At 45.8% G+C, this 20,426-nt stretch overlaps 1 protein-coding gene across 5 annotated transcripts in view; it reads right to left on the bottom strand.

The window, feature by feature from the left end:
* The window catches only part of PDZD2 (PDZ domain containing 2), a 474,419-nt gene that overhangs the window by 107,657 nt on the left and 346,336 nt on the right, over positions 1 to 20,426 (bottom strand). For 4 of the 5 annotated variants that reach the window (XM_008971843.5, XM_034960222.3, XM_063604524.1 and 1 more), the window contains 3 exons: positions 18,668 to 19,169; positions 6,665 to 6,807; positions 2,116 to 2,248 (listed from right to left, as the gene is read on the bottom strand). In XM_008971843.5, coding sequence (XP_008970091.3) covers positions 2,116 to 2,248; positions 6,665 to 6,807; positions 18,668 to 19,169 — 778 coding nt within the window. The remainder of the gene's footprint in view (positions 1 to 2,115; positions 2,249 to 6,664; positions 6,808 to 18,667; positions 19,170 to 20,426) is intronic. The other variant, XM_055112466.2, reaches the window with a different exon arrangement.

A 20,426-nucleotide genomic window follows, 5' to 3' on the forward strand; every position in this document is an offset into this window, starting at 1 on the left:
CAGACAGCCCACAGGCAGACGCTCTGGGTGAAGACATGCAGGGAGCGCGATGGACTCAAGAGACACCCCAAGGTGTCCCTTGGTACCTCTGGAAGAGGAGGAAAGGACCTATGAATGGACAGTGGTCTCAATGCCTACCTCCAGGGACTCAGACGCCCCCTCTTCCTGCCAAGTCTTCACCAGAACTCTGTAGATAGATTCTCTTTGGAAGTCTGAGAGTCTAGGTCAAGGGTTTGGGGTAAAAGGTGTAAAGAAAGGAAAGCAGATTTTTTGGATAGCCCAAAATGTTCTTCTAATCTATTTGTTCAATACTCCGAAAATCAGCAATTGATCTTGCAATTCAAGGGGGAAAATATAAAGAGACCTATGACGCCAAGTTTGAAATAACAACAGAGATCATGGAAAAAGGATTCCCCATATTAGCAAGAGCGTCATGCTGCACAGGGCTAAGAGGGTGTGGCCTCATCCCGTCCTTCCCGGCTGGAATTGGAATAAAGCCTCATGGCTCCACTTCACCAGTTCCTCGGTCACATAGCCTCTGCCCTAGTCTCATCAACAGCACATCGGCCTACAGCTCAGACACACAAGAGGTCACTGCCTCCTCTTTCTCACCAGGCCACATAGATGCTGCCCTAGTCTCATCAACAGCACATCGGCTCACAGCTCAGACACACCAGAGGTCAACGCCTCCTCTTTCTTACCACAGTTGTGAAGTCCTGCAGACTAGCCAGTGCTTTAAGAAGGAGATGCTGAGGCTCAGAATTGGGCACTATATTAATGCACTCTAGGGTGGGTGTGAAAGAAGCTCTGGCCTGCCTGGGGCGTCAGGACCTGTGGAGGACCCGTGGAGAAGAGGCGGCAGGGAGACAGGGGACAGACACTGGGCTGGGCGTTAGGGCCCGGGTCCTGGCGCTGCTGATGGCATCATGGCCTCTGCAAGACGGTAGTGGCCATGGAAGCTCTGCCTCACTGTCTCATTTGTAAATTGGCTGGGCAAACAGGATTCACAGCACCTCCTCCAGCTCCAACACTCAAGAGGCCACAAGTGAGAGCAGAAGCCACAGGCTGCCCTCGGCGGCCCCTGAGCCTCTCTTCCCTTTCCAGCTGCCCAGGCTTCCAAGTCTCCTCTTCAGCTCCTCCTGAAAGAGCTGCCACTCTCTCCACATTGTCCTTCCTTACCATTCTTACCTTTTCTTTAGCTCTGTTCTTTCCTTTCCATCCCCTAACACTGCAGTCCCTGACCTTTTTGGCACCAGAGACCAGTTTCATGGAAGACAATTTTTCCAAGGATGGTAGGGGCAAGAGGGATGGTTTTGGTATGAAACTGTCCCACCTCAGATGAGCAGGCATTATATTCTCATAAGACGCGTGCAACCTAGATCTGTTGCATGTGCGGTTCACAATAGGGCTCGCATTCCTATGAGAGTCCAGTGCCGCCGCTGATCTGACAGGAGGCGGAGCTCTCAGGAGGTAACGCTCTCTCACAGGCCGCTCACCTACTGCTCCGCAGCCCAGCTCCTAACAGGCCATGGACCAGTGCCCATCCACAGCCCAGGGGTTGGGGACACCTGCCCTAACATATACCTATAAAAACTCTTAAAGGGCCAGGCATGGTGGCTCACGCCTGTAATCCCAGCACTTTGGGAAGCTGAGGCAGGTGCATCACCTGAGGTCAGGAGTTTGAGACCAGCCTGACCAACATGGAGAAACCCCATTTCTATAAAAAATACAAAATTAGCCGGGTGTGATGGCATGCGGCTATAATCCTAGCTACTTGGGAGGCTGAGACAGGAGAACTGCTTGAACCCGGAAGGTGGAGGTTGCGGTGAGCTGAGATCGCACCATTGCACTCCAGACTAGGCAACAAGAGTGAAACTCCGTCTCAAAAAAAACAAAAACAAAAAAAACTTCTTAAGGAAAGCCAAGTAACTAATTGCACTTCAGCTAAGGGTCTCCACATAGCATTGCCCTGTGGAAGCAAGGCTGTTTCAATGGCCCAAGGCAAACGTACAAGTGCACACATGTCTTTGTGTGTGTGTGTGGCATGGGAGGTGGGGCTCAACCCCAACTCACCACTGCCACCATTACGAGTACCAAAAAACAAACACGACCTACCTTGCTGGCCACCACAAGCTGCACCATTCCCGTGGCGGAGCGAAGAATGGCCACTGCTTCCTCGTGGGAGAGCCCGACCAGTAAATGACCATTGATTACCAGCAGCTCATCTCCTAAGGACAGCCTGCCATCCCTGAGGAAAGGGAGATGGGAAAAAGATCCCTTGTCAAGACATTCTGGGCCTGAGAAGGGCCATTTTCTGGAGCTAGGGAGGGTTGTGAGGAGGGACGGTTAAGATTGGGCTAAAGAGGATACTGTGATAGCCAGAGGCAGTTGGGGATGCAATTGCTTTATTCATGTGTCCAGATTCCCATTAGAGGATTCCCTCCATGATTTCAGGCAGTGGCTCAGCAATATGCACATTAAGGTCACCGGCCTACCTGGCATCAATGTCAGTGAAACTCCCATCCAGGTGGAGATGTTGATAGAGGAACCAAGACCCCAAGGTTTGAGGAGAGTCGAGTCATTCTTTTCTTAATCCTCCCTGCCATCCTGCCCTGATGACTGAGTCACTGAGCTAAGCTCAGAAACAGCAGAGGTATCCTAAGCCCACCTGCATTCCTTACCTAATGCACTGCACTCCTCTCTTCCCAGGGACGTGACCCTGACCAGATGTCCTCTGGGGCACCTGTGATTCACACTACACTACACGTGTCTCTATCTCCCAACAGAGTTACAGGTCCCAGAGGGTAAAGTCTCTCACTCTCGGCACCTTGTTTTCTTTTTCTTAAAGTATTTTTTGTGTGTGTGTTTGTTTTTGAGACAGAGTCTTGCTCTGTCATCCAGGCCGGAGTGGAGTGGCACAATCCTGGCTCACTGCAGCCTGGAACTCCTGGGCTCAAGTGATCCTCCTGCCTCAGCCTCCTGAGTACCTAGGACTACAAGTGCGTGCCACCAGGCCTGGTTTCAGCTCCTTTTTCATCCTTGAGTCTCTCCAGCCAAACTTCATGTACAGAAGGATGAATCAAAACAAACAAACAAAAAAAAAACAAACCCCGCCCCCCCCCCCAAAAAAAAGCAATTAAGAAAGGAAAAGAACAAATAAACTGCCTAAACTGCTGTCACTGCAGGTATCAGACCTGGGCTACAAACACGGTGTACACAAACATTTTCTGTTTCTTTCCCTTAAATTAAATTATGCCTGACTCAACTTTCTTCCCACTGGGCTGGCAAGAGACTCAGGTGTCATGGAGACTGCATCCCCTAGGGAGTGTCAGGGCTCGGCATGGCACACTGTGCCAGAGCACTGGACAGGCCCCTTCAATCGTGGTGAGTCAACAGTTCTGTGGATTCCACCAGAGCCTCCAGTGCTCTGATCTCCCAGGATCCCAAAGGAGCCAGACATGGCTGAATGTGGGATAGGAAAGCTGGTGAGGCAGAGGGACCTCGAGCCTCGGATCCCACCGCATCCTCTAGACCAAGCTTGGCCAACCTGTGGCCTGCATGTGGCCCAGGATGGCTTTGAACATGGCCCAACACAAATTGGTAAACTTTCTTAAAACATGATGAGATTTTTTGGTGATGTTTTTTAAGCTCATCAGCTATCGTTAGTGTTTATGTAGTTTATGTGTAGCCCAAGACAATTCTTCCTCTTCCAATGTGGCCCAGGGAAGCCAAAAGATTGGACTTCTCTGTTCTAAAGGTTCACATCAGCACCTAGGGTGCTGCCATGAAACACATGCACGCCTCCAACACGCCCAGAAGCTCCGTTTGTCTCCAGTCTCTAGGCTCTCCCCTGGCTTTCTTTCAATCAATCAACTGACTTCTCTCTTTCCATCCTTCCCTCCCCTTTCCTTCCTTCAATAGCTTTTCTCTCACTTTCTGTATCCTTCCTCTAGGGCATGTGCCATTGTCTTTTCTATGAATTTGGGCTTTAACAGGAGACAGGAGGCACCAGAGAATTCTGATAGTCTCTGTTTCTGTCCTTCAAATATTCCTGAAGCAGAGAAATGCTAAGGGCCCCACTAGTTGTTTGGAATGGTGGGAGAAGGGGAATGGGAAGACCACAGAAGAAACAAGCTGGAATCTCAGGAGTTGTGTGAGTGGGCCACTCAGGAGCTGTTTCCTGTGGGAGGAGAGGGATTGAGGAATCAAGAACACAATGGTTCAGACCAGTGTCCTGGGCTTACTTATTCAGAATGCCATCAAGACCATCTCCATCCCTTGGGAGGCTGAGATGGGTGGATTACGAGGTCAGGAGTTCAAGACCAGCCTGGCCAACAGAGTGAAACCCCGTCTCTACTAAAAATACAAAAATTAGCCGGGTATGGTGGCAAGCGCCTGTAGTCCCAGCTACTTGGGAGGTGGAGGCAGAAAAATCACTTGAACCCGGGAGGCGGAGGTTGTGGTGAGCCGAGATCGCGCCACTGCACTTCAGCCTAGGCAACAGAGCGAGACTTCACCTCAAAAAAGAAAAAAAGACCATCCCCATCCCTTTTCCTATTTCCCTCTTTCATTTCTCTCATCTCCTGTTATTAACTAAAATGCCCCGCTTGTGAATCGTATACCCCAGAGGCTCAAAGAGACACACACACACAACTCCAGGCTAAGAATGAAAGGAAAAGGATGAGACCCAATAGAAATGGCTCAGATGGAAAATAGACAAGAACAGTTCTTTGTAAGTTTATCTCTGGGCACAGGAATTTCCTAATGGCCAACTTGTTAAAGGAAGACTAGAACTTAAGACCTATGATTAATGGGAAACTGTCTATCTGACAGGAGCTCCTCAAAACATATGTCATTTTGGAAGTTAAATAATGCTCTTTGGAGTAAAAACCACCTAAGGTCTTAATCCTTCAATAATTACTACCACCCAGACAACTAACAATTGCAGTTAATCTTATCTCTACTTTAGTGATTAGCATCCTATTCTGTAATAAAAGAACTGATGAGCATAAAAGACTTTGCTGGTTTGTGCCCTGGTCCTCTTCTTAGTTTTCCATTCTTCAGACTAACTATCTCCAGCTCCTTCAACTGTACCTCATGTGATATCCTTCTGTGTCCCCTCTCAAGCTTGGGCAGGCCAGTACCAGTCTGGTTTGCCACACCCCTCTTAGAATCAGGGTACCTGAGCTGAACACCAAGTTCCGGACTAGATAAAAGATGATCAACTCGCTTATCATTGAAACTCTCCTTTTATATGCCTACTGTATATGTGTGGGCATACAACATACGTACACGCCCCAGCAGGCCTTGCAAATAGTAGACACCCTATGTGCGTGGAAGCAATTAGCTAGCAGTCAAGAGCCTGCCTGACATTTTGGGACAGCTACATCCTTCTTACTCAAAATAAACTGTTTTGCACATGCTCCAGCTAAACACCATTCCTCTTCTTACTTCCAGATCATTGTTCAGATTAAAAAATAAGTTTTTGTTTGTTTTTTTGAGACAGAGTCTCTTGCTCTGTCACCCAGACTGGCGTACTCTGGCACAGTGATGGCTCACTGCAGCTTCGATCTCCCGGGCTCAAGTGATCCTCCCACCTGAGTCTCCTGAGTAGCTAGGACTACAGAAGTGTGCCACCATGACCAGCTATTTTGTTCTATTTTATTTTTTAATCGAGACGAAGTCTCACTCTGTTGCCCAGGCTGGAGTGCAGTGATGCGATCTTGGCTCACTGCAATCTCCACAACCTAGGTTCAACCCATTCTTGTGCCTCAGCCTCCCAAGTACCTGGGACTACAGGCACACGCCATCACACCTGGCTCACGTCTTTGTAAGTTTAGTGGAGGTGGGGTTTCACCTGTTGGCCAGGCTGGTCTCGAACTCCTGATCTCAGGTGATCCGCCTCAGCCTCCCAGAGCACCCACATTACAGGCGCACCCAGCTGCTATTTTTTAATTTTTATTTTTTGTAAACACCAGGTCTCACCATGTTGCCCAGGCTGGTCTTAAAATCCTGGGCTCAAGCAATCCTCCTGCTTTGGCCTCCCAAAGTGTTGGGATTACAGGCGTGAGCTACTGCGCCTGGCCTACAAAAGAAGTTTTGAGGTATGAATTGTTTTCAGATCGCAAGGAGAAAAATTCACATTTACTTAATTTCCCTTCCACATCTGCACGACAGAGATACATATATCTAAGTATGCCTGAAATCCTGATAGACCTGACAAGTGGAGCCCCAGTGCATGAACTGTGGTCGGACCGAAAACCAATCACTTTCCCGGGTCATTCGTCAAGTCTTACGGGAGTTAAGATCTTAGGAATGCGGTGTTCTACTCAGCAGCATATTCTCAATAAGTAGCCTCATATCATCTCAGCAAGTTAGGATATGTAACATTCACTTGAAACTAAAACTGGACTATAAAGAGATCCACTCTCTCCTTGTTTTAGAAGATCTTGCAATATCTTCTGCAGTTAGCCACTTCCTGTGCTCAGAGGTTGTGTTCAATTCGAACCACTCTTGCCTGGTTTCCTCCTGTGCTCCAGCATAATCTTTATGAACTATAATCGCCAGGGCTTTGAACAAGTGGAAGAGCACCTGCACCAGCGGGGAGGGAGAGGGAAGGAGAGGAGGCAGAGGGATGGGGGAGCGGGGGGAGTTATCTAGTCACCTGTGAGCGGCACCTCCTTCCTTCACTTGAGTGACAACGATAGCGTGAGGTGAGCGCTTTGATCCTCGGCCTCCACTAACCTGAATTCCCAGCCCATCCGATTCTTTGAGCAGCTCCATCTTCCATATTCGGCCAACTTCCTCCTTGGAAGAAAAAGTGAGCACACCATGAAGGAGGTTGACAGACACACGGCATTGACACAGGAGAACGGAGCTGTCACGTCTGGCCGAATATCCATCACTTGTCCACAGATATCACAGATTATCACAGGAGAAAAGAATTCTGCCGATTGGACCCAAGTCTCTGGCTGGCAGTGCTGTCCAATAGAACTTTCTGTGATCATGGAAATGTTCTATATTTGAGCCATCCAAGACGGAGCCACCAGCCACAGGTGGCTATTGAGTGCTTGCGATGTGGCTAGTGGCAACTGGGGAACTGAAATTTGTAACTGAATTGAATTCTAGTTAAATTTCAAGAGCCACCTGTGGCTAATGACTATGCTATGGGCAGCACAGCAAAGTGATTAAATTTCCTGAACAGGGTCCTGTTAGGTGAAGCTGCTTCTGCCTGAAACCCGGATGCCACTGTGCACGTCAACACTGGCTATTTCTGGGGGCCTTTGACTTCTGCACAGCTACTAATTAACAAAGATGAAAGGAAGGCAAAGCTCAGGTCTTGGTGCCAGGAGACTTCAACTAGTTGGAACCTAGCTCTGCCATTTATAACTTATGAAAGCCACCTAATGCTTAAAAGTCTCAGTTTCCTTGCCTCCAAATTGGGAATTTAATCTTTCCAGGTTTGTTCTTAGAATTAAATGAGATATTTGTGCAAATAGGTGGCAGTACAACACCCAGTAAATAAATGTTGATAGGTAACTATATTACTTATATATACACATATAAGCATATGTATGTTAAAAACACCATATTGAGGGCCAGGTGCTTTGGCTCATGCCTGTAACCCCAGCACTTTGAGAGGCCGAGGCAGGTGGATCACCTGAGGTCAGGAGTTTGAGACCAGCCTGGCCAGCATGGTGAAACCCCGTCTCTACAAAAAATACAACAAATTAGCTGGGCATCATGGCAAGTGCCTGTAATCCCAGCTACTCAGGAGGCTGAGGGAGGAGAATCACTTGAACCTAGGAGGTGGAGGTTGTAGTGGGCCAAGATGGTGCCACTGCACTCCAGCCTGGGTGACAAAGCAAGACTCCATCACCAAAAAAACAAAAAACACCATATTGAATTGAATCTCAAACTTCCTTAAAACATATAAATGAGACGTTTGGTAGAGAAACCGAAACAAAAAATTAATTGATGAATTTGATACCCACTGCCACAGACACTGGGCTGCACGTTCCCTAAATACATTTAAGAAATGCTTCAACCCCTATAAAAATCTTTAAAAAAAAAAAAAAACAGGCTGGGCGTGGTGGCTCATGCCTGTAATCCCAGCACTTTGAGGAGGCCAAGGTGGGGGGATCACCAGAGGTCAGGAGTTCAAGACCAGCCTGTCCAACATCTCTACTAAAAATATAAAAAAATTAGCCAGGCGTGGTGGTGGGCACCTATAATCCCAGATACTCAGGAGGCTGAGGCAGGAGAATCGCTTGAACCCAGAAGGTGGAGGTTGCAGTGAGCCGAGATCACACCACTGTGCTCCATCCTGGGTGACACAGTGAGACTCCATCCCCCCAACAAACAAACAAAAAAAATAAATAAATAAACTAATCAATGTCTCTAAGCCATCTGATTGCTGATAGCTTTTCCACCTTGGTTTATCCTCTGCTTGTCTCCTTACTTCACTCCAAGGACACACACATAGGCTCACTGCAAAACTGTTGACTTCCCCCAAGTCCTTAGCTATTTAGAGAAATGAAAGCAAAACTTTCCAAAGTGATTTACTTTGGGGTCTCACTTCAGACTCACCCCTGTAGCTCTTTTTAGCCCTAGCTATATGGGCCTGAGTCACAAGACATATGAAACAAAAGCCATCTTCATATGAAACAAATGACATATGATATATTAAACAAAAGCCATCTGTTTTTAACATCCATCATGAAAAGTCCAATGGAACCGTTAAGGTACAACATGGACAAAGCCACCATCCCCCTAGAAATAGGCAACCTGCCTGTTCCAGCTGCTTGCAAAGGAGAAAGAATGTGTGGCATTTAGAAAATCTGAAATACACAGTCAGAAACTGAAATGAAACTTTATGCAACAGTAAAAAAAACAGATGTTGAGCAGTCATTGATGTGCAGCAATAGAAATGTCTGGGGAAATTATTAGCAGACAGAGACCTGTTGGATCCCACACTCCTTCGGGTAGCGTGCTGTTCGGTGGGGCTCCGCTATCCCAGGAACAGACGCTGGTGCCAACTGTCTCCTCCATCCCCTGACCACAGTCAAATGAAGCCTGTCTGGCCAAATGTAACTTCAGAAGTCACTGGCTTACCACAGTAGTTCATGAACTTGTCAATGATCTCTATTTCATCCAATCACCTCATTTTGGACTCTATGGTTTTTGGTTTGCTGCCTCTGACCTCTGGAACACCTTTCCCTTCCCCATTCAGAAACATCCTCCTTGGCCTTCGAAGTCTCTCATGGCTCTACTACTTCCAAAAAGCCATCCTTGAGGAGCAGTGCAACCGCCAAGATGGCAACTTTCAACACTTCCAATGGGGCCCGATGGCCTAGTGGATACCATTGAAAAGAACAGAATCAGGGATGTGCTGACTGGATGTTGTCCTGGCTTTCTGGGCCTCCCACGCCAGCACAGGGAGCAGCCCTGTGGCTGCCTCACGGCACACGTGAGAGTAGGATGGTGGCTTTTTTTTTTTTTTTCCATGGAAGAGGCACACTTGAGAGAAGGATGCTGGCTGTTTTTTTCCGTGGAAGATATGCTCTGGCTGCTGGGGTCTAGAAGATGAGTGTTTCTTCCTCCCCCAGGACAGAAAAGCTGTGAACCTCTTTCCCAAGAGCAACAGGGACCATTCTTAGAGTCCAGAAATAAGAAAATCTATTTGGGTTTTAGCGCAAATTAGTAAAAACCTATCCATCCCCCTTACTAGTTTACACCACCATTCTTTTCCCCTTTTCCCCTCCTCTTTGTTAAATAAAACATGTAAGTATGGTTAAGAAAGGATGTGACAATACTAGGTACATTCCTTTCTAATTTTTAAATACTTTTAGAAGTAGGACATGTGACAAGAAACATGCAAAACGATGTTCATGGGAATACAATATCAGCTCAAATGTATATATATATACTGACAGAAGAGTTCAAGACACTTTCCATCAAGAGCACCCACATTTCCACTCCACTTGCCTGCCCCCAGCCCCAAACCACAAAACTCGTTAAAAATAAAGTCATGCAAAACACTTAACAAATAAAATTGGCTTCAGAGGGCAGAAATCACTAATCTGTAATACAGCCCCCAACTACACTAGTCAAGAAACAGACCTTCTTTTTCACTTTTATCCGATAACATAATTTTTTTTTAATTGAAAGTAGGAGATAGGAGGGGAGTGTCCAAATAAATTAATGCAAGTTTCCTCACCTTGGAATTTCTGATCATCTAATGAAGGGAGTTCAGAGGACTACAAAGGAAGACACAAGCAACAAGAAGTAAATGTTAGCAGTTTTTTTTGTTGTTGTTTTGTTTTTTTCTTTTGAGACAGGGTCTCACTCTGTCACCTAGGCTGAAGTGCAATGGCACAATCTTGGCTCACTGCAACCTCTGCCTCCTGGGTTCAAGCGATTCTCCTGCCTCAGCCTCCCGAGTAGCTGGGATTACAGGTGCACACCACCACATCCACTCAGCTAATTTTTGTATTATTAGCAGAGACAAGGTTTCACCATATTGGCCAGGCTGGTCTTGAACTCCTGACCACTGGTGATCTGCCCACCTCGGCCTCCCAAAGTGCTGAGATTACAGGCGTGAGCCACCGTGCCAGGCCCACAATTGTCAGTTTTAAATGTATTTGCCTACAGCAACGTTCAGTAAAAAATAAATCAGTGTCTGATATTTACTAGGCTAAAACTTGTACTGGCCAAAATCTAACAGGCCAACTTAAATATAACGATATTAAGGATATTTCCAACTGCCTCCTTAACAATTCCACTTGGGTATCTGATATACACCTTAGTACAATCAAAACTGGACTTTTTTCCTCTCTTACTCCTGGCTTTCCCATCTCAATGGAAACAGCATTATCCTCTACTCAGGCTAAAGATGATCCACAAGCCAAAAGTCCGTGAAGTATCTTTGATTCCTTCTGTTTAATCTCCCACATCTGAACCACGAGCACCATCTGTAGAGTCTACTTCCGAAATAGATGCCACATCCACCGACTTTGGCCTTCTCCTCTCCCTAACCTCCCCCGTCAAAGTGACCAGCATCTTTAGCTTGGGTGACCACAATAGCCTCCAGTTTGGTCTCCCTTTTACATTTCACCTCCTACAATCCATTATCCTCCATCAAACATCCAAGGGGAAGGTTTAAAAAACATAGGCTGTGATGCACTCAGCATAAGCCCTCCAACAACTTCCCACAGGACCGAGAATAAGGTTCAAACTCCAAGGTGGCATATGCGAACCTCTGTAACCAGCCCTGCCCACACCTCCTGAATCATCTCCTGGTGCCCAGTGTCTTTCTCATGGAACACTCTGTCATTCCTGCCTGAGGGCAGATGCTTTTGCTGGTTCTTCCCTGGGAACATTCTGCCCCAGATTATGCAGGGCTGCCCTTTTCTGACACTCAATCCTCAGCTCAAACATCGCCTCTTTACTGAGATCTTCCTGCTCTGACACCCAACATCAACCAGCCCCCTGCCCATGACACTGCCCGGCCAGCTTTCACTTCACCCTGTTTTACTTCATTGACTCATCAGCTTCTGACACTGTGATTTGTGGATTTGCTTATTTATTGTTTGTGGTATGCTATAAATGCTGTGAGATAAGAACCTTGTCTGTCTTGTTTACCAACTAGTTCTCTAGCAATTAGAACAGTGTCTACCACATAATAATATCCCATAAATAGCACTGAATGAACAAATATAGAATGTTTATCCGCTAATCTTACAGTTCCATGATGGTCCTTGCGACTGAGGTTAAGAAGCTCACACAGATGGGAGATCTGTCTGTTTGCCAGTGTTCATTGTGTGAACCCTGGTCCAGTTGGAGAGACCGAGTTCTGCAACAGACCCTGTCTAGACAGATGGTTTGGGCATTTGTTTTCTTTTATATTAGCTTAAAGGGCAACAAGACTTTGTCAGCCTATTGAGAAAAAGCCAAACCCTGAAAAACGGGATGCTATGGACTTCTGCACTAATGTTGTTGGGGTGTTACCCTTTCCTGTAAACTGCCAATTACTGCGTGAGTTCACACATGCATCCCTTCACTGAAGCCAACGAAGGGATTTATTTACCAAAACAGGAGCGGTACATTAAAGGGAGCTGTCTCACAGCATTTAAATGACCTCATTACTGCTGGAACCAAAAATAAAACTTTACAACAGCAACTGTGCCCCATATGTGAGAAGACACAATCCAACCAGAATCTTGCTGCCGTAAATACTCTGGCGCTAGTTGCAAACCTTTTCTGAAACCGTTTGCTTACCCCTTCTTATTCAGAATGATCAGTAAGAAATGGGTGAGCATAATGTCAGAGCTGGAAGTCCCTTAGTCATCAGACCAAAATGCTCAGTTTATAGGTGAGAAAACAGAAGGCCAGAGAAAGGCCGCAGCAACCTGAAGGCCACAGTGCTGGGGATGGCAGAACTGAGGCAGGAACTTCAGGGTCCCATCTCCCAGGACCAGTATTCTTGGGGCCTTGATTAATAAATATCTACAAGGCACTGAGCTAAGACGGGAAACAAAGACAAAGAAGGCCCCGCCCTGCACTATTCACAATAGCAAAGATACAGAATCAACCTAAGTGTCTATCAATGGCTGACTGGATAAAGAAAATGTGGTATACACCAGGCCAGGTGTGGTGGCTCATGCCTGTAATCCCGGCACTTTGGGAGGCCGAGGTGGGCAGATCACTAGAGGTCAGGAGCTCGAGGCCAGCCTGGCCAACATGGTAAAACCCCCTCTCTACTAAAAATACAAAAAATTAGCTGGACATGGTGGCGTGTGCCTATAGTCCCAGCTATTTGGGAGGCTGAGGCAGGAGAATTGCTTGAACCCAGGAGGCAGAGGTTGCAGCGAGCCAAGATCGCGCCACTGCACTCCAGCCTGGGTGACGGAGTGAGACTTTGTCTCAAAAAAAAAAAAAAAAAAAAAGAAAAGAAAATGTGGTATATACCACAGAATACTCCTCAGCCATAAAACAGAATTAAATCATGTCTTTTGCAGCAACATGGATGGAACCAAAGGCCATTACCTTCAGTGAAATAACTCAGGACACAAAGTCAAATACTCCATGTTCTCACTCATAAGTGGGAGGTGAACAATGGCTGTCCATGCAGAGTGGAATAACAGACACTGGAGACTGGAAAAGGGGGAAGCAGGGTGAGAGCTAAAAAATTATCTATCGAGAAAAATGTTCACTATTCAGGTGATGGGCACGTTAAAGCCTGAACTTCATCACTACGTAATATATGTGTTGAAGAAATCCGCACCTCCATCCCCCAAATATATAAAACATTTTAAAAAAATCAAAGGCTTTGCTCTTAAAGTCTACTGGGAACACGATGAGCCAAATGGTAATTGGAATACGTGGGGCTCAGGCATGAATGAAGACCAGCAGAGGGTACCGCAGGAGACTGAAGAGGAGATGGCTAATGACAGAGCAGACGGCAGGAATGTCACAGAGGCCTCCTACAGGAGGGTGTCTTGAGGCTTGGTCCCCTAGGAAAGGTAGAAGCTAAGCGACGTGGGAGAGGGGAGAAGAAACCAGGTAGTGAGCGGAGCACTCGCAAAGGCTCAGAGGTGACAGTAAGTATGGCCTTTGAAAAAGCTTGCAGTGAATTCACTCCAAATCAGGGAGTAAGAAACTGGATATCAGGGATAGCTTCCAGACGGGGGTGAGTTACCAGAAAGGACAGGCCATGAGAAGCTTGCAACTTTCTGCCCTACCCCCATCTTCTGGAGTCAGGGGAGAAATGCTGGATTTTGAGTTAACAAATGATCATGCCTTCAGGATGAAGCCTTCATACAAATCCCTAGAGTATGAGGTTTGGAGAGCTTCCAGGATGGTGAATACATCCACATGCCAGGAGGGTGATGCACCCCCGCCCCCCCATCTCCACAAGGACAGAAGCTCCTGTGCTGGGAACCCTCTGGACCTCGCCTTATGTAATTCTTCATCTGTATTCTTTATTATATAATAAACTGGTAAAGGTAAAAAAGAAAAAAAGAAAGCAGTGAGAGATGGAGGCAGACAGTTAACCAGGAATCAGATAATAAAGGGCCTCAAATGACATCCCAATGGGTTTGGTAACAACCACGAAGGCAAAGTGGACCCACCAAACGGGTTTCAGCTACAGTGTGTGTGTGTGTGTGCATGCACATGTATGTTGTGCACCTATGTGTATGTGTGTGAGTAATGAGATGTGCTGTTTAGAAAGGTCCCTCTGGTGGCAGTTGGGACAGTGGATGAATGGGATAGGAGTGGGGCGATGCCCCAGGTAGGGGAGTACTGTGACAGCCCAGGGGGCAAAATGAAAGCAGCCTAGCCCTGACCTGAAGTTATGGGAGTAAAGAGAGTGGCAGGTTGAGCTGCAGGATTTCAAAAGGAGCTACAGTTGAGGGGACTTGGTGATTGACCAGACATGGCAGAAGGCAGTGGGCAGTGCTTCAAGTGACTCCAAGATGACCAGCTGTCCCACTCTCCCTAGGACGGAGGGTTTCCCAGGATTTTCAGTGAGAAACCAGGGGAAGTTCTGGACAAACCAGGATGGTTGGTCACCCCCAATGAATCTCATCAAACTTCCAGCTTGGGCAAACTTTGGGGATGGGGAGACCTGGAGCACTGGAGTGGGTTCAGCGGTATGGGAAAATGATGTGCTGAGTTTTAGGCATGATGTGAAATATATCCAAGATGGAGACATCCTGCAGGCAGTTGGCACAAAACTCAGGGGCTCAGGAGAGAGCTGAGGGCTCAGACACAGACTTGGGAGATGTTACCATGTAGGACAATGTGAGTTCACCCAGTGACCAAGGGGGCTTCCTGGAAAAGGACCATCCTCAGGCTGCCTCTGATGCAAATGTGAGGGCTCATCAGGGAGATGTTCTGAGTGTGACGCTCCTTCTGAGTTTTCTACCCGTTTCTGCAGATGCAGATCCAGGAAGCCTGCATGAGGTCTCTGCTGAACCACTTACAGAGGAGGCATAGGAAAAGGGTCTGGTAGTGTACAGGGTAGATTACGATTCCTAGGGAAAGACCACAAATGTACCCATAGACATACCCATGCCAGTCATGAATAAACTCGTCTGCTTGGCAAGTGGTAGGGTTCTTTTTTTGCTATGTGACTACATTTGGTTGTATTCATTTTCAACATGCAGCATTACAAAAATACATTACATTCTATATAAGCAGACTCGCAAAAACTCTCAGAGTAGTAAAGATCTTTGCTAAGAAGATAATGAGGAACTTTGAACTCATGCCTAAAATAGTTTGTCTATGTCCTAGGAGATTCTGTTTTAGAGGACAAACCCAACTTTGTCTTTTTAAATAGTCATCTGCTTATATATGTATTATTGTGAGTTAATGTTTTATAGAAAATACCATTTTTTAAAAAGAAAAATTTGTTTAAAGAAAATATATTTCCTGTTGCTCTGTTAAGAGGGAACTGGATGGAAAAGGAAAGACTGAGGGTTTATTTTAATGTAACATTTTCTTAGAACAAGTAACAGTCTATGAAAAAGAAGTACCTGACAAACAAAAATGGTCTGAATGATTATGAGCTCTTTTGTCATTTATTAAGTTTTTGCAGCTATATTAAATCATTATAAAGACAGAAATGGAAAAATACTGACATGTTTAATCTCCCATTATTCAAATGGAATGAAATTCCCCCCTGCCCCCCGCAAAGGCTTAAGAGGTAAATAGGCATTTTCTGTTTTTCTGGAAATTCCATTTTAGCAAGACCTTGATCTCTGTCCTGGACTAAAAATAAAAATCCCAAGAACTTAAACAATCTTGTATGAAGGTCTATTGGTTCCAATTTTGGTGCCATCAGAATGTGGGGGAAAGCTGTGAAAATCTACTTTTTGCCAACCCTATCAATCCTGGGCAAATGCACCTAATAAAGATAATTTTATGGTTGAAAAGGGTGCTAAAATATTCGAGCCTGAGAAAATGTGTGGTCCATTCTGATTTACCAAGACAAAAAGTATGACCCGGGGCCAAAAATCAGAATATGAATTATAAACAGTTACAAAGAATGCAAATTCCAGATGGCAAGTCTCCCCTTTCTATAGGCATACGGCTTTTTAAAAAAAATGCCCTAAAGGCAATGGATCAGTTTGGTTGTTTTCACTCTTTCATTTACACCTCATAGGATGTTTGACCTTGAGCATAAAAACAACGTAAAGGAACTGTGATATGTGTAGTCTTCAAATAGCGACTCCAGAAGTTCAATTTTTTTTTTTTTTTTTTTTTTTTTGAGACAAGAGTTTCGCTCTTGTTGCCCAGGCTGGAGTGCAATGGCGCGATCTTGGCTCACCGCAACCTCCGCCTCCCAGGTTCAAGCAATTCTCCTACCTCAGCCTCCCGAGTAGCTGGGATTACAGGCATGCACCACCATGCCCGGCTAATTTTGTATTTTTAGTAGAGACGGGGTTTCTCCATGTTGAGGCTGGTCTCGAACTCCTGACCTCAGGTGATCCGCCCACCTTGGCCTCCCAAAGTGCTGGGATTACAGGCGTGAGCCACTGCGCCCGGCCAGAAGTTCAATTTTAATTAAATTTATTATTAATAGTATTATTACATTTAATTAAGGTAAGCAGAGGATGAGTAATCTCTTAAAAGTTTAGCTTTTGTTTGTTTTTGAGACAGTCTCACTCTGTTGACCAGGATGAAGGGTGGTGGTGCGATTCCTGGCTCACGGCAACCTCCACCTGCCAGGTTCAAGTGATTCTTGTGCCTCAGCCTCCTGAGTAGCTAGGATTACAGGCATGTGCAACCATGCCCAGCTAAGTTTTGTATTTTTAGTATTTTTGGTTTTGCTATGTTGGCCAGGCTGGTCTTGAACTCCTGGCATTAAGTTATCTACTTGCCTGGGCCTCCCACAGTGCTGGGATTACAGGCCTGAGCCCCTGCACCTGGCCCTTTGTTTTAAAATCATTCCAAATTATTTCCACTGTGTCCTAGGTCAAATGAAGGCCTATTCTTGGGACTATATGTGAGATTCAACCTTCTTTGGTGCCTTAAACCTTCAAATGATTAAGGGAGCCAATACCCACAACCTTATTTTGTTCACATTAGGCTTTCTGTGTATGCACAATCTAATCATTAGGGAAGAAATCCTATCAAGATAGGGTATGCACTGATAAGAAACACATTATAATATTTTCACTGCCCTTAATTTGGAAGAGGTGTATATTATAATCTTTTTTTTTGTCCTTAATCCTTTTTGGGGGAACTCATAAAATTAGTAGCAAATCATTGATGGAGACATCAACTTTTTTCTTATTCATACATTCTATTTACAAATAATGCCTTCTCTGTGTCCAACTTTATGAAGATCACCCAGCTCCTCAAATGAAGGAACATAATCTCTTGAGAGAGGGGCTATTGTAATTCTTTTCAACCCATTGTACATTTGGCTATAATGGCAGAAATCACACTTACCCCCAGGGCACCATTTCTCAGCAGACAAAACTCAACTTGATACTTCTTTTCTTGTTTTGAGACAGGGTATTGCTCTGTCACCCAGGATGAAGAGCAGTGGTAGAATCTTGGCTCACTGTAACCTCCGCCTCCCAGACTCAAGCGATCCTCTCACTCAGGCCCCCAGCTAATTTTTTGTATTTTTGGTAGAGACAGGGTTCCACCATGTTGCCCAGGTTGGTCTCACACTCCTGAGCTCAAGCGATCTACCATCCTTAGCCTCCCAAGGTGCTGGGACTACAGTCACAAGCTGCCACGCCTGGCCTCAACTTGATACTCCTACGCCCATTTTGATCTTTATAACTTTCTCTTTCATCCCTAAGGGGCATCTCCTGAGTCAGAGAAGAAACCAGTCAGCATCCACGTAGGCAGTTTATCGTTTCAAATGGAGCCTGCAGGAATATCTAAGAAGATTCTTGGAATGAACATGTCTACCCTAAAGAAATGCAATTCTCATAGGACAGAATGTTGGTTATAATGAGGGAGACCATTTGAGGCTAGAAGCTTACCCCTTATCATTCAGAATACACCTAAAGGCAAAGCAGGTGTGGTAACCAACTTTGACCCTCACAGCTGGATTTCATAGTATCAGAGATTTTTGTCAAGCTTCCAAACTTCCCTAGAACTCAGCAATGTAATAACGTGATCCCATGAAAACATCACTAATTTTGAACTGCTAAAAATAAAAGCAGATGCTTCCCTGTGTATTGAATACCCTTCCTGTGTAATACTGAGGCTTAGATGTTTGTGGTGTCAGCTGCCATCAGGAATTCTTGGCCTTGCAGCAGCGATTCCACTGGTGACAGCAGCGATAAATAACGATGCAGCGAAGTACTTTATCTGGACCTCACATGACTCAAATTTTAACACAGAAGGCTTGAGTTTTCCACTTAGGATCACTTGACTAGCTCTTTATTTAAGTAGGATAAAATGACTGGAGCTTTTTTGTCATTCTCCTCTGATCACTTTTCTTAATGCATTTGTTGGCTTCTCAATGCGAGGTCATCTTAGGTATATTTTTTAAACCTTAAAAGCAACTTCAAACAATATTTCTTTCAAAATTCTGGTTCTGAGCCCAGCTTGTATTTCCCGCATGGGCTGGGCTGCAAAAACAAACAAACACACACGATAAATAAAATTCTGGTTCCATAATCAAACCAAACCTTACCCGTGCCAGGCAGTCACTCGATTGGAAGTCCGTCTTCCCACCTTTTGAGAAGCGGCGTTTGTCATTGCTTGTGGTCAGAGGAGCATCTGTCTTTGGAATTCTATGCTCTGTCCCTCTGTCCACTTCTGACCTCTCTAGATGGGGTCCAGCCACCTCCTTGAGAGAATCTGGGCCATTTTCTAGCTGAAAGACATGGCCGTTTCCAAGTTCAGGGTCAGGGCCGTTCTCCAGCTCAGTGCTGGGGTCACTGGACACCTCACAGCCAGCGCTGCCCTTGGATTCTTCAGGGGCCTTGTTGGCAGGAGGCCTGGAGATGACCCCAAACTTTCTGGTTCGTTTCCCCTTTTTCGCAGTTCGGTCACCCAGCTCCAGGGTAGGTGTTTCTCCTGGTTCAGAGCTGTTGCTACTGTTGCCATTATAAGTGGAGTGGGCTTTGTGCTTAAAGCGACGCAGCATGATCAGGTAGATAAAGCCGCCATTCCAGCACTGCTCAGCCAGGTAACTGCAACAGACAGAGAGGTGCCAGTTAGAACCCCACACACCCTTCCTACACAGCACAGCAGACAGACGCGTTCGAGGGTCCACCCAAGTGATGACAAGTTGGCCGATGGACTGAGGTATTGAGCTTCCTAAAGAGATTCAACACCCAATTCATTCTTTTCATCTATGTAATAATTGATACAAACAATTACCCCCAAACTCCCAAAACAAACACAAAACCCCATGAACTAGAAATGACTAATTTAAGTACCGTAGGATCAGGAGTTGGAGAAGGATTTTTCTAGGAACAGAGCCAATGCTAACATATCATTAAAAAATAAAATTCTTCTTCACTCCAACCATTTCTTGCATCAGAATTATGCTAGGCTCCCATCCATATAGTTGCAATGGAATAAAACTATGAGTCCCCAGGGTAAAGAATGGATAGAGTGGATTAGGGGAAGTATAAAGTTCTGCTCTTAGGAGCAAATAATCAACAGCACAACAATGGGAGCCTATGCCTCACTGAGCAGGGGTAACAGGTAATGACTGGTATTAAAAGCCAACTGATGGCTGGGTGCAGTGGCTCACACCTGTAATCCAGCGCTTTGGGAGGCCAAGTGGGCAGACTGCTTGAGTCCAGGGGTTTGAGACCAGCTTGGGTAACATAGCGAAACCCCGTCTCTATTAAAAATACAAAAATTAGTCCGGTGTGGTGGTCCCTGCCTGTAATCCCAGCTACTCGGGAGGCTGAGGTGGGAGGATCACTTGGGCCTGGGAGACAGAGGCTGCAGTGAACCGAGATCACGCCACTGCATTCCAGCCTGGGTGACAGAGTGAGACCCTGTCTCCAAAAACACAAAACAAAACAAATAGGCAACTGGCTAAGTAGGCACTGGTGGCAACAGTACACTGTGTTGAATGAGGATCAGGCTCACGTCTTGGTAACAGTCCCAGTTTAGGCTGATCACAGCACACATGGAGTGTCATTTCCAGTCTGGACATCACATTAGGAGGAGCACTGACAATGTGGAAAACACATAGACAAAGAAGGACCAGGACAAAAGGCTGTTGGAGACTGTGTCAACCAGGAACAGTCGGAGGAATAAAGGACACTCAGCATGGAGAGGGGTCAGGGTCAGTCGCTTTTTCATATATGTGAGGGCTGGCAGGTATTTAGAAGCAGGAAGTAATACAAAGGAGATAAGGTATGTGAAGCATGACATGATAACTGCTCCAGATCTTAAAAACGATAAGAAAATACAACATCAAATGAAAT

Source organism: Pan paniscus, chromosome 4, assembly GCF_029289425.2.
Source record: "Pan paniscus chromosome 4, NHGRI_mPanPan1-v2.0_pri, whole genome shotgun sequence".
Classification (NCBI taxonomy): Eukaryota; Metazoa; Chordata; class Mammalia; order Primates; family Hominidae; genus Pan; species Pan paniscus.